Raw genomic sequence first — 13,930 nt, 5'->3', positions numbered from 1 at the left:
CTGATGCTTCAATTCATGTTCTTGATTATTCCTGACCTTCCTCCTCTATGCTATGTTTTTCCTTTAACGTTAGACATACCAGATGGGTAGTTCATATGTCTTTATACTGATTTTCCCAATTTAATGTCAGAACGAAGGATTTAAACTATCTGAGCACATGTGGAGGATACTGTCATTTCATTGTAACAGAAGAGGCCACTGGCCAAATTCAGTAGATGTATCCTTTATGGGAATAAATCTGATAATAGGCAAGCACTGTCTTTTATTTATGTATGCCTGGTGTTACGGCAGGCACCAACACAATGGGGATGGATTTCCCTAAGATTTTCAGCTGCCACATGTGCAGCCACCTGAGTTGCTGAGATAGCTGGCATTATTTTACCGTTCCTCTGCTTTCACACTTGATCTAGCATCTGCTAAGGGCTTTGTGATAAGCCAGGGCTTACAGATTGTGGTAGGAATATGCAGTGTTTCTTCTGGATAGGGCAGGTTTATATTAGTCCATTTCTCTATACCATTTTATTTAATCAACCATGTGTTCTCTCTTTACTAGCTTCCCCCAGGCCATCATTACTCAGCTCTCACCCAGTACCCAGCATGGCAGTCGCTATTGTGCACATATCTGAAGTAACTAGGTTAGAGCTGCATCCTTGGTTACCACTGGTCAACTCCAGAATCTCAAGAGATTTCTTGCTTACCTCTAACCTGTGATAATTAGCACCAAAATGTGATAATGCACTATTCAGAGTCTCTTAGGATCTCTTAATGAAGTGGTAACTTACTAAGGAAACACTTGGGAATTCTACTGCAAGCCTATTCATGTAGGTTCCAACAAAGCTACAAACTGTGAACAAAATAACTAATAAAATAATAAATCTGTTAGGAACTCTTAAGTGTTCATGGAGCCTCAAGCCTATGCCTGAGGACATACTTGATTTACAAAAATGGGCGTTCTGAAGAGACTCTATTTGCTTGATGTCTGGGGATTTTTTTGTGATTGATAAAGAGTAAAGCTAGCCACACACACACACACAAAATCAAGTTGACTCTTGAGGACTCCCCTGCCTAAAAAAATAGTAAAGCTGCCTTTTAGAAATGGTTGAAAGGGCTCAGACTCTGAAGTTGAAAGGGCTCAGAGGGACAAATTATGTTTCAAATGCTTTTTTTCTTTTTTCAGGGGCGGGGAAGAAATTTTCAATTGGATTACGTGTTTTATGACTATACCTTGTAAAAATTATATATTAGCCTACAGTGCTATTTCCTTGGTAACTTCATCTGTCCCAAACTGCATATATGGGCTAGAAAATTCAATTGGAAAAGATGAACTGCATATGTTTTAGAGTCAAGTTCATTTTGTAGCCACAAACTTCTAAACATCATGCATGACGGTGTTTAGTATGATAAGAAATTAGACCACAATAAATGCTTGTAGGATGAGTGAATTCATAAGAGAATTTTAACTTTATCTGACATAAGAATTTGGTCATATTTAAAACATAAGTTATAGTCTTAAATATTGACTCTTAATACTTTTTACTTCTTTTTTGTGTTAGAGTTGCTTTGAATTCTATTTTTTGCTATTGTTATTATTCAGAAAGTATATAGTCCCCTAAAACAATGCTGTATTCACTAAGAAATATTTAATACACACTTAATATGTGTGCCACAGTCTACTAATCATTTGGAAAATGCAAAGACGTTTCAAATTCTACCATAGAGTAGTTGACAAGGTATTTGGGGAGTATGCAAAGAAAAATAATAGAAGGTCAGTGTGCAATTAATTCACAAAAGTTTGGTCAAAACAATTCTTGCCTAAGGAGTTTAGAAAGAAAATATATGGTACAGGTGGTAAAATTTGATCAAGTCTTCAGGAATAAATAAATTGGCCGGGCGCAGTGGCTCACACCTGTAATCCCAGCACTTTGGGAGGCCGAGGCAGGTGGATCACCTGAGGTCAGGAGTTCGAGACCAGCCAGGCCAACATGGAGAAACCCCATCTATACTGAAAATACAAAAATTAGCCGGGTGTGGTGGTGGGTGCCTGTAATCCCAGCTACTTGGGAGGCTGAAGCAGGAGAATCACTTGAACCCGGGAGGTGGCGGTTGCAGTGAGCCAAGATTGTGCCACTGCACTCCAGCCTGGGCAACAAGAGTGAGACTCCGAGAAAATAAAAATAAATAAATAAATAAATTTGAGTGGGCAGAGAGAAAAGAGAGGTAATTTCATGTTGGCGAGTACCTTGAACCAAGAGGTAGATGTGAGAATGATTAAAGTACATTCAGAGATACATCAGTTTGGACTGTTTTTATGGCAAGTGAAGAAAACCAAAACCAAACTGGCTTAAGCGAAAAAGGAAATGTATTCTTTTACATAGCCTGAAAGGTTCACAGGTTGAGTCTGAGTTCAGTGATGGATGGATCCAGCACTCAGTTAATGCTTGGTTTCTTGAAATCCTCCAACCCTGCCTCCCTGTGTTGGCTTTAGTGTTGGACTTCACGTGGTACCCAGGATAGGAGAAGCAGCTCCAGGCCTGCCAGTCTCTCAAAATTGGGATTCATTATAAATGTGAAGTTCCAGCAAAAGTCTTACCATATCCTATTGACGGGGTCGGTTGCCCATCTTGGGCCATTCATGGGTATTGGGGAATGCAGTAAACTCAGGCTTACTCCTGAGTCACAAGCCCACCCCAACCCTACTCCCAGAGATAGGAGTAGGGTCAACTTCATCAGGATCATGGAATGTGGGAGTGAGGAGGTATGCAAAGGGAAATTAAGGTATAGTTAACCATAGGCAGAGTAAACAGATGCTGTGCTTGAAAATCAAGTGTCCACTAAAGGAAGACAATGAGTCTACTGATGCCATAGGATCATTTTGAGTAATAATAGGTACTACACCCTGGAAGTTTTTATTGGAAGCACATTGCAAAGGCTGGGACAAGGAATTGGGCTTTATGAGGAGCTGTAAATAAATTGGACCTTGTAGAAATTGACCTGAGAGCTGTGTGCAGAATGGACCGGAAGGTGGGTGCTCCAGAGAGAAGCAGATCACCTCTATTGTACTTTCTCATATCTCAAAAGCCACAAAGTTTTTGAAGAGAGAGAAACAGATCACCTCCATTATACTTTCCCATCTTTCAAATGCCACAAAGTTCATAGAATATCTACTGTGTGCTGTGAACTGTGGAAAACACAGAGACGATGTCCAACGCTTGACCTTGGTCCTCCAAAAAGTCTACAAAGTGGTAGGGAAAACAGTTAATTAGGGTCAATTATGGTGCAGGCAGGATGAACAACGATAATGGTACTAGACTGTCACGGAAACAGAGAAGGAAGAAGTTCCTAAAATACTTTCTCTAAGCAGAGTGGGCAGGGGCCCAGAAGGAGAGACCTGTAGTCAGAGACACCCTCTGGAACATCTCTGAGAGCAGGTCAGTTGGGAATCCTCAACGCTGGTTTGAGAATATTATGAGGACCTGAAGGGTGGAAAACTGCACCTGTCATCAGACTCAGGTCTCTTTAGGAGTTTATGAGCATCAAAATTCAGAATGTGTACACGGGATTGTGTACATGGTGGATCCTATCTGCTCTACAAAGAGAAGTTTCTCTGATCATCAATGTGGAGAAGCCACTGTCTTTTGGTCTTTGATACTACCTGTGGCCAATGTCTTTCCCTAGCTCATGCTGGCTGGGAACAGAGAAGGGTTGAGCTGCTGGGAGTGCAGTGACTTTAATTTATCATTTCAATAAACTTCAGAGTAAATGGGAAGAAACTGCTTGGGCTTTGCACAGGAGAAGACTGAGTTCTGTTCCTAGTTAGCAATGCACATGGGCAAGTCTCTCCACATGCCTAGGTCTCAGTTTCCCTGCCTGTAAAGACAGAACATTGGACAAAAATGCTTTATAAACCCTCATTCAACTTTAAGAGTCTGCAAATCCAATAGAGACAACCTTGAACCACTCATGACACATGCTCATGACTGTGATATATTTCCAAGAATACGTGTCATGAGGATCCTGGGGATCCATGCACCTGAAAGCTCAGGAGCATTTGTGCATGAGGCCTTATCTACAAAGGTGAACATTTAGAAAGCTGCTGAGTAGGGAAATCTGTAGGAGTGGCCAGAACTGACTACTTCAACAGGGACAGGGGAAGGGCTTTCTAGGCAGGACAAGTAAGGAAGAGAATATAATTGTTCTTACAAGGATTTGCAGAAATGAAGGTGAAAGTGAGCGTGAGGGGACCATCCAAGCATGGGCTCAATATTAAGTGCCACCAGCTTCTGCATAAACTGAATTACAGTATTTGTGGAGAATGGTGTATTTCAGTGGCTGCAGCCAAGAGTGTGAAGTACTGAGTGGATAATGGGGAAATGAAGTAAATATCAAGAAGGTGCCAGTGAAACTGAAGGAAAGAGGGAAAGTACTGAGTTAAATTCTAATGTGAGCTTTGTGCACATTGCTTTTCTATGACCTGCAGTTACTTGATTTTAAAACAGTGTCTCACATCAAATTGTAAACAAAAGAACACCTTACATTTCTGGGAGTCTTGGCTGTTTAGAAAGCATTTGCACATCCATTTCTACCTACAGCAACTCTGTGAGAGTGGAAAGGTGCTTCTTATTTAAAAGATGAGAAACCTGGGTGAATGGCCAGCAATGGACAGAGTGGGACGCAAAATCCCTGACCACAAACCTGATGTGCTTTTCTTCCCCACATCTGACTGCCTCTGTTCACAAGTCAGAATTCATTCCAATGCCAATGACTTTTTTCTTTCTCAAGGAGGTAGAAATAGAAAGATTTTTTGTGGCCAAGAGGTGTTTATATTACTTTTGGATTCACTACAAAATGCTTTTTATGTAAGACAGACTAAATAGACGTCTGTTTTTTTTACAAACATTCAACTCTACACAAACAGAACATTTCAGTTTGCTTTGAAAGCAAAATACCATGTGTCGTAACTTTACAATGTTTTAAATAAAGTTAGGAATTTGGGTTTATGATACTGAAAATATCATAAAATCAATAGGTTTAAGACTAAGAACTATATGAGGATCCTTAAAAATTCAACAAGAATCAAAGGTAGACGTTTCAACAGACCAGTTACTGAATCATTGTATTAACAATCTAGTGAGACAAGAAGTGAATTATTGAAGTTTATCTTCCTCATTGGTTTGTAACCCTGTTCATTCAGTGTGTGGATAGTTTCTGAAGTAGAGCAGTTCAGCCTAACGAAGCCATTTACTGTACTGGTTCTACACACTGCCTCTCTTTATCTCTTTATTACTTCATTTTGGAACTTTGATTGGCCTATTTTAGATCTAAGATTGCCCTAATGCTATACTGCAATTGTATGAGGGGCTTAGTTTTCACTTTGTTCTCAGAACCAGGCTGGCTGTAAATTTATCTCTGTTCTTTGAAGGAGCTAACAGTAAATTTTCAAGAGGAAAAATGGTGGCATATATCCCTGTAGATGAAAAGTAATCTCTTAAAAGCAGAATAACCTCCAGGCTACATCCTTTTAAAGGGGGATTTTCAAATAAGAACGCCTTCAACTTTTATATGTGTTCTATATTTTTCTTCAGACCTCATACCTACTCTTCTGCTTTCTGTGTAAGGTTTCTCTGTAATGACCCCATTTTCCCCCCACACCCATTAAATCTGTGATGAAGTCATGCTGTCCCCCATTCTGATGTCATGATAACATCCAGAGCTACAGGCAGATAACATATCCGGGGAATCATCGGAGGTCTCCTCAGGAAATTGAGGCATAGAGACTGGGAGTTGGAATACCTACAAAACTGAATCTCAGTTTCATAAATTACCAAATACTACGATGAAAATGAACTTTGTAAAGTGAAATCCGTGGGAAGGTTTCCACTTGGTTTAATTGCATTCAAAGCAGTGTTCAATTTCAGGCATTGGTTTCATTAAAATTAAACCAATCCTTCCCAGAAATTCAGCCACACTCCCTCATCAACAGATAATAAGATCATTTAGAGTGAGGAGGTGCTAAAAGAACAGGATGAGCCGTGGCTCCGTTTCCATGTCTGACTGACAACTTCATCACCTTTCATCTGTATTATGCAGCTACCCTGAGCTGCATGTTAATTGAAGTTGCCCGGGGAGCATTTTTACACGCAGGACTCAGGCACCCCTTTTCAGAGAAGGTGGGAGTGTCCTCTGGCTAGCCTAGGAGCCACCAAGGGTAAATAAATGTGCAGCTAGCGAAAGTCTGGGGAGGAGTGGGGAAGGGTCAAACCCAGTACACCATCCATCCTGCCTGTGCCTGCAGATGTCATGACCAGGTCCCTTAAAGACCTGGATTTGTGGGGAGCAGAGGGCTCCCTGAGAGTGGTGACTGTCAACAAAAAGTGTGCCATGATGGACAGGTGAACTTGGCCAGTGTATTTTTTCTGACCTCAGAAAGTTCTAGAAAGAGTTTGTTTTGCCATTTCCCTCGCCCTAATTGTCCTCTTTCTCATTTTATGCCCCTGCTAGACCACCGCTCTTGATAAGGAGAGGCAGGTTTTCCGACGAAGACGCAACCAGGATGTGAGGAGCCGGTACAAGGCGCAGCCAGCTCCTCCCGAACTCAACTCGGAATCGGAAGACTACTCCCCAAGCTCCTCCGAGACTGTTCGCTCCCCTAACTCGCCCTTTTAATAAGACCCTTTTACTCAAAGTCCTAGCTTAACCCTTTGAGACTCTGAGATTTTTTCCCCCAAATTTGTGTAAAACAGTTTCATCTGATCTATCTAGCGCTCAATGCTTGAATGGCAGAACTGAAAGTGTTTTCAGGTATCTTTGTAGCGGTTTCCCTTTACTGAATGAGATGACACGTGGTGATTGTGAAGATGGTAATTTGCTGCTAATAGAGTCCTCAAAGGGTTAAGGCCAATTTGCAATTTTTTTTAAACTTAGAAGCAATGAATGTTTTCATCAGTCAAGCTAGGATCTGCAGTATGTAATATAGCACTTGTTAACCCTCTGAGTGCGTAGAATTTTATTGAGAATTCTTGTTGGGGAATTTTTCAGGCCTTTGGATGTATACACACATGTTTCTTGATTTTACTGCAGATCAAGGGGTGTTGTTAGATGCTGAAATGTCCAGAAAAGAAGGACATTTAGAATGATATCTTGTTTGTCCTTTTCTGTGGGTTTAGAACGTGGCAGGTTTATAACTTCGACACACGCACGGTTCTTTCTTCTTCACAATCCTATTCAGAAACAGATTTTTTTTTCATTAGAGATATGACTGTCAGTTGCAGTGAGTTCTGCATCCCAAGTGGAGGGAATTGGGTTTGTGGCAAAGAGCTTGACCCAGGAAATAGATGGTGCCCCCCAAATTGTCTCCACATGAAGATGTACTGATGACGCCCCAGAAATGCTGCTTCCATATCAGCTGCTGCTAGCGCCAGCGCAGACTCTCAGGGAGTCACCACAGCTTGTCTTGTGCTTGGTGAGTGAGGGTCTCTCTACTCAGTGTCAGACATCTACAGGAAAGAAACAACTGGTGGAAAAGAGCAATAAATTGCCCGGTGCTCTGCAGGGCTGGAATTTCAAACAGAAAGAGGGAATAAGATCCTGTGATTTTTCTCACCTGCTTTTCCACGCACTGTGGTCATCACTGTGCAATCTACATATAGTATGAAATCCACACATAGGAGAGCTGGGGCACAAGGGGACTGGAGGCAGGTGCTTTGCAAGATGGCTGAGGAGAAAGCACACTGGGAACACAATCCAGAATGTTCTCACAATAAGTTTTCAGTGAATAAACCACTGGCAAGACAATTCCATGTGCACCTTTAGGTTACCTATATAGTCTCCTAGGAAGATCAGGATGAAAGACCTAGATGATACCCCTGAGGATAAAACCTCCATCCCCTAAAATGATTTTTTTAAATACCACTGTCTTTAGCTGTCCAGGAGGTCATAGTGTTTTTTCTGTCTTTGGGCCAAGTCCTGTCTGAGACCTGTATTTTCACTCTTGTTACCAAATCCATCTCCCTAGTGCAGTGTCTCCAGGCCTGAGTTTCTTCTGGAACAGATTCCATTTTAGAATGGGGATTCGCAGGTTCTGTGCATCACCACAGTGCTCAGAGAGGATTCTCCTGGGATGTCTTAGAGGCAGGTGCCCAACTCAAATGTGTTCCCAAGGTTTGCTGGGCTCTGGGATCCACGAGACAACCAGAGAGGGATATCTCATGAAATTTGCATCTGGTGGCTGAACAGTACCTATGTTCTCTGTTTTGAATATACTCTAATACCTGAGAGTCTTAAAATTTGTGAACAACGCTTCCATAGTCCTTTATTTTCAAATGCACGTTGATCTTCACTTGCTGCATTTTTACTCTTCAACCCTGAAACTATGGTCTACATTAATATGGATTTTTTAATCACATGTCATTACTTTTGCAACACCATCACCAAAATTTTTTGCTCTTTTGCATTTAGGTTCATCTCTGTGGTCTGTGTTGTCCTGACATGTAAAAAGCATATCGTTTATTGAGGTTTTTCCCCCCCTTTTAGAGCATCCGGAAGTGATAACACACAAAATCACAAAGTAGCATAAATCAGTAAATTAGTTGAGTTGTTTTTTGGGGGGAGGTGGGGGTGGGGGGCACAGAACACCAGAAGGAGTGTTGGTGTGTAGGTAGATTCCATATTAATGAGGAACACTGAACTAGTTGGAAATTACTGCTTTCTCTAGAAATATAAAGCAAAGCACTATTCCAAGGCTATGGAGTAGCTCTACAGCCTGGCCTCAACTCTAAAAGTGTGAAGAATGCAATGGGCAGAGACCTACCTGCAGTGGACTGTCATTTTCCTTTCTTTCTCTGAATTACTGCTTTTTCTGTGGGCATTAACTATGTTGCTACAGCATCTAGTGTACTGAGCCTGCGGTGCATGGCTCAGGCCTTTTCCCATCGACGTCTAGGGGGACTCTGGACCGTGCAAAGCTAGGGAGTGTTTCTCAGCACTCTGCAGAAGGGCAGCTCAGAAGAATGCAGGGCCCATTCAGCATGGGGATCCCAGCACATCACTGTAGAATTTGAGTGATCTATGCTGAATAAACAGTGGAATGTGACCAGTCAAGTAGAAATCTTGAGTAATCAGATGGAATGCAATCTTTCTAACATTAAGCTACCAAGATCCTGAATGTCAGAGATGTACTCAGAGGGTTAACAGACAAGCACAAGGCATGCTGACTACATTGGTGTATCCAGATTGCTTTGCTTTTAGCCAGTGCTTTCTAATTTTTTTCTCGACATTCTTGGGATAGTTCAAGTTTGAAATAATTAAGTGGTGGTGTTCTTTAAGGAATTTCTATAACCAAATTGATCTTATTTTTGATTTCACTTATCATAGAACAAATATGTATCATTATGGCAGTGTATCTATGTAATTATCAATTTAATCATCACCACCAGTGTTTCCATATTTTTTCCCAAGTATTTAATATAGCTCTCTTATGGTGGTGGCCTGGTGATGGGGACCGTCTTTCTTTTACTGACACATGACCAATCATATGGTATTTTCAAGGGAATTTTAAGATTCATCTTTTCAGTTTGATAGTAGACTAGTTAAGGAAGAACTCTTTCATTACTTGCATCGTGTAAATCATCTCTGTAGACATGTGTTCATATTAATGAACACATTTTTTCTCAACATTGTAGCAGAAATCATTTTATTCGTCATGATCAATGAATATGTGATTTGCTCCAGATCGTTAGAAGGAAAAGTAAGATTTCAGTCATCAAAAATGTTTTTACCGTAGCCCTCATCTAACTTACACGTGGTGCATATTAAAATAAGCAGAGAAAAAAAATGTGAATAAACTACTGAAAACACTTGGTGTTTTGTGTTCAATGAGACCTTCCTGCAACCTGCTCCCCATGGGTGGCAGTTAACAGGCCCATCAGATATTGTTGAAAGAAAGCAATATATCCATGAATGAAGGCTAAAATTGCAATCCTTTACCCTTTGAGGCATATTTCAGTTGAAAACAAAAAGAAAAGAAAATTTGGCTTAGAGGGTCACAGAGCTCCCATATGACCAAGTCTCAAGCACATTAAATCATGGTTGTTTACTGGCCAAGGGCGTCCATTAGACAACTCTATCCCTTGCGCTGAAGCTCAATCGTGCTGAGGGAGAGCTTTCTTAATATTACCGTGTTGCTCCTAGCCCTTCTCTGGGTTAGGATCTGTCAGCATTTCTATGATAAACTCCTATTCTCAAAGGTTTTTAATTTGACCATAAAAATGTGCCCCAGGCTGAAGTTTGCTATACAGGGCTGTACCAAAGAGTGAAGGTTTACTTCCTTCTCTTTCCAACTTCTTCCCCATTCTCCAAGGAAAAGAACAGCAAAAAAATCTGGTATGGTCCCTCCTTAATAGTGATTTCAGAATTTTGGAAAGCACCAAGATCCAAGATGGTAGTTTTAATGTAGTTACTCATTTGCACACATTTTTTAAATTTAATGGGTCACCTGGCATATATTGTAGATAACATATCTTTTCTATAATTTGTAAGTCAATAATTTTTTTAACTGCTACGTGATATTTTTTTTTTGCCCAAAGATTTTAAAAGACTTGAAGTTGGTCAGTTAAAAACTCAGATTTTTCTACACATTGTCTGCCATGTCCATTAGGAGTTTGGGGAAAATACTCTCACACAGACCCTTACTTTGCATGCAGTTTAGAGGGTAAGATACGTGCTTCTTTTGGGGATAAAGATTTCCTTACTTAATTGTCAAATTTCATGGAGCCATTCTAGTCTGTTGGGGAAAATAGTGATTAAAAGCACTTCCAAAATTAACATTTTTTGACAATTCAGATATGATAAGCAGGGGAAAATAATACACTTTACTCTTTTCTTGCTTAAAGGCAAACAAATCAACGAAACTTGACACACTAAACATTTGATAACTGCAAATGTGCTTTAAAAATTGGTTCAATGGTGCTTACACATGAAACGGTAACAAATGGGGTTCCTAGGACGTCAGAAGGAATCTTTAGTTTGTATGTAATTACACACTAGAGGAGGAGGTGCTTTTAAGCCAGTCTTTTATTTTTAATCATCTCAAATATGCAACCATTCATCCAGTAACATTAAGGGTCGTAAACCGGTGAGAAACAGGAAATTCAGTGGAGAGGCTTAAATGCCTCTGGTTAGAGTGGGGGTTTTTGTTTGTTTGTTTATTGTTGGGTTTCAACACTGAGCATCATTTCTGTGATCAAGTTTCTAACTGGCATGTGTTTTGATCATGAGGTTTACCATATCTTGCCCATACAGACAAATGAGAGATCTAGTTTCATTTTGTTCCCTAAAGAAAGAGCGCTCTCTAAAATTAAATCATACCTGTAAATTTCTTCAGCATTTGTTTCTGTTCAACGAAATTGAGACCCTTAATGTTGCTTTAATGTAAAATTGTATATTTTGTCTGTGATATACTTTATTAATTTAAAGTAATAATTCTAAAGTCTTCACTGTTGCTACTAAGAGAAAATAGAATTTTAAAGGTGATGATAAAGATGCTATAATGTCAGTTCACTCCAGTCCAATCAAATGTAGTAAGAAAAAGTCCTTGAATAGTTCTCTAGGGACAATTTCTCACTTGCCGTTGACATTAATCTTTGGTGTATTCTCAGAAAAAAATAAAAAGAAATTGAAACTGGTCCAAGGTTATAGTCATATCCTCGATAACTTTTGAAAAAAAATTTTATTAGGAAATTAATACTAGCCTTTTTCATTCTGGCTGAAAGAAAATTATTAAAGGATTAGTTGAGTGTGAAATTCAACAGTATTTTGCTCATACATACTAAAAAGGCGGGTAGGGACTTGGCGCATTTAAACAAGTTTCTGAAAGGTTTCAATTTGACTCAAGAAAAAAATTCAATATTTCTTTTGAAAATACTGAATTTATCACTTGCTGCATGGATCAGATGGCATAGGTTAATCTTCGATTTTCAGAATCCTAATGAAATAACTTTCAAACAATTTGTGTCATTAATTAAAGGTGGAATGAGATCCAATTTCCCCCCAATCCTTCAGTTTAAACTGATACATGTAGGTTAATGTGGAATGAAATCATCTGTGATATATTATGTTCATTTATCAACTGAGCTTTTTTGATGTTGCCTGTTTTTATGTAAAACATGTTCTTAAAGTTAATAAAATAATAGTACTTGGTGTATGAACTACTACATAATACCTTAGCTGAAGGGTACACTCCTCAGTTCATTTGCCATATTGGAGTAAAATTTCATCTTAGTTCAATTCATAATTGACACATTCAGTTCACGAAGGAATAGCCCAGCTGTGTTCTTGGGGGGAATTCTCTCTATGCGAGGCTTTAAAAATTAGTCATGCGGTCAGAGTGTAGCTTTCCCACATGTCCTCCATAGCACAGTGTGTATTTCATGAGCATAATTCAAAAACAGCTATTTCAAAAATGTCCCTTTTCATATATTACGTTCCTGCCTGGGCCACTGACTTGGATAAATACAAATAAATCAAATACCGTTCAGCCCTATTTTATCCTTCAACCTACGTGCACAGGCTCTCCAGAGAAGGGTGTTGTTTTATCCACTAACCTGTAATTAGCTGCCACTTTTGTAGCAATTTCCCATTAGGCATTCCATGTGTAATATTGGCCTTACAGAAAATTGCAAAACTGTACAATGGATTTAAGTTCTTTCCTGTCGAGCTTTTCAATGCTAGGAGATTGAGAAGTCAGCCAGCAAAAGTGACTGCAGGTTCCCTGGTGTTCTATGAAGGTGCCAGAATATCTCCAAGTGCTTGTAAAATTAGCAGTCACCTTCCCTGCCATCCACAGGCTGCTGCTGCAGCTGCTGTTCTCCCTTTTGCTGTACTGTCGTGAAGTCACTAGGTCCTTTCTAGACTCTCTGGCAACTGCTGGGAAACAATAGCTAAAGTGATTACTTCCTAAAGACCATTACCTTGTTTTACGAGGCTGGCAGCTCTGCCAAAAACCTGCCATCGAAAACCTGGGCCTTGGTGTGAAAGCCTCAAGCACAAGTCTGGGATTGGAAATGATAAAACTGCCACATATGGGAATTGGGAAAGAAGGACCTTCCACAACTCCTGGCCATTTGGATGGGTAGTGGGCAAGGTGGCACTCATGTACAGGGAAGGCAGTCCTGGAAATGGAAGTAACTGGGTAACAAATACAAAACAGGTATAGGAGCATCCTGGAAATGTTCTTATAACATCTCCTAAATGGAAGAAAAGCTGTGCTCTTCCTTAGAAGGTAGCCTGCCCCCCACCCCCCACGCCCCCCACCAAGCTCCAGGAGGAGCACCAGGGGAAGACAAGAAGCCACACCCAGCCAGCTGGACCGACCAAATCCATGCTGGCCATCAGCACAGTGACAGATGTCCCAGCCAGCTTGCCTGCACTTCCAAATCATTCATTTAAATGTTTCTTGAGTGAGTGCCAAAAACATGGAAGGCCCTTCATTTGAGCCTAGAAAAGAGAAACTTCATTCTCTATGTTTATTTTCACTATGGATCAGAAGACTTTAAAGACAAGAAAATATATCTCAAACTGGAAGGTTTGCCATTTATTCTGAGACTCTTAGTCCGGGGTTCAGCTGATGTACACACCCACATGTAGCAAGACCTTGCATGTATGGCATCTTCCAGTCTCTAACTTGAGGATGTGTGTCTACCATCTGCCTGTTCAATGGTACATGCACCCCATGGTACTCTTGGCTTGACTCCTGGGATCTGAGCTGGAAGGCTTTCCTGAATCCTCTCTGCCATCTTTAATTACTGTGAGATTTTACCTCTTGTCATGCACTAATATTGCACTACGTCCATTAACCCAGCAAGCGTTAACAAGGACCTACGATGGGTGATGTACTGTGGAGGCTGAGATAAACTAGCACAATTCCTGTTCTTAAGAA

At 40.4% G+C, this 13,930-nt stretch overlaps 1 protein-coding gene across 5 annotated transcripts in view; it reads left to right on the top strand.

Annotated features, from left to right (window-relative positions):
- Nucleotides 1-12,200, top strand: part of DCLK1 (doublecortin like kinase 1) — a 354,676-nt gene extending 342,476 nt beyond the window's left edge. For 4 of the 5 annotated variants that reach the window (XM_019039829.4, XM_055360707.2, XM_004054370.4 and 1 more), the window contains one exon: nucleotides 6,499-12,200. In XM_019039829.4, the coding sequence (XP_018895374.1) occupies nucleotides 6,499-6,663 (165 nt within the window). In that variant the 3' untranslated portion in view covers nucleotides 6,664-12,200. The remainder of the gene's footprint in view (nucleotides 1-6,498) is intronic. The other variant, XM_055360708.2, reaches the window with a different exon arrangement.
- The last annotated feature ends 1,730 nt before the right edge of the window (nucleotides 12,201-13,930 follow it).

This window comes from Gorilla gorilla, chromosome 14 (genome assembly GCF_029281585.2).
Source record: "Gorilla gorilla gorilla isolate KB3781 chromosome 14, NHGRI_mGorGor1-v2.1_pri, whole genome shotgun sequence".
In the NCBI taxonomy this organism is placed as follows: Eukaryota; Metazoa; Chordata; class Mammalia; order Primates; family Hominidae; genus Gorilla; species Gorilla gorilla.
Note: the sequence above shows the minus strand (reverse complement) of the source record. Positions and strands in the feature narration are given on the sequence as shown.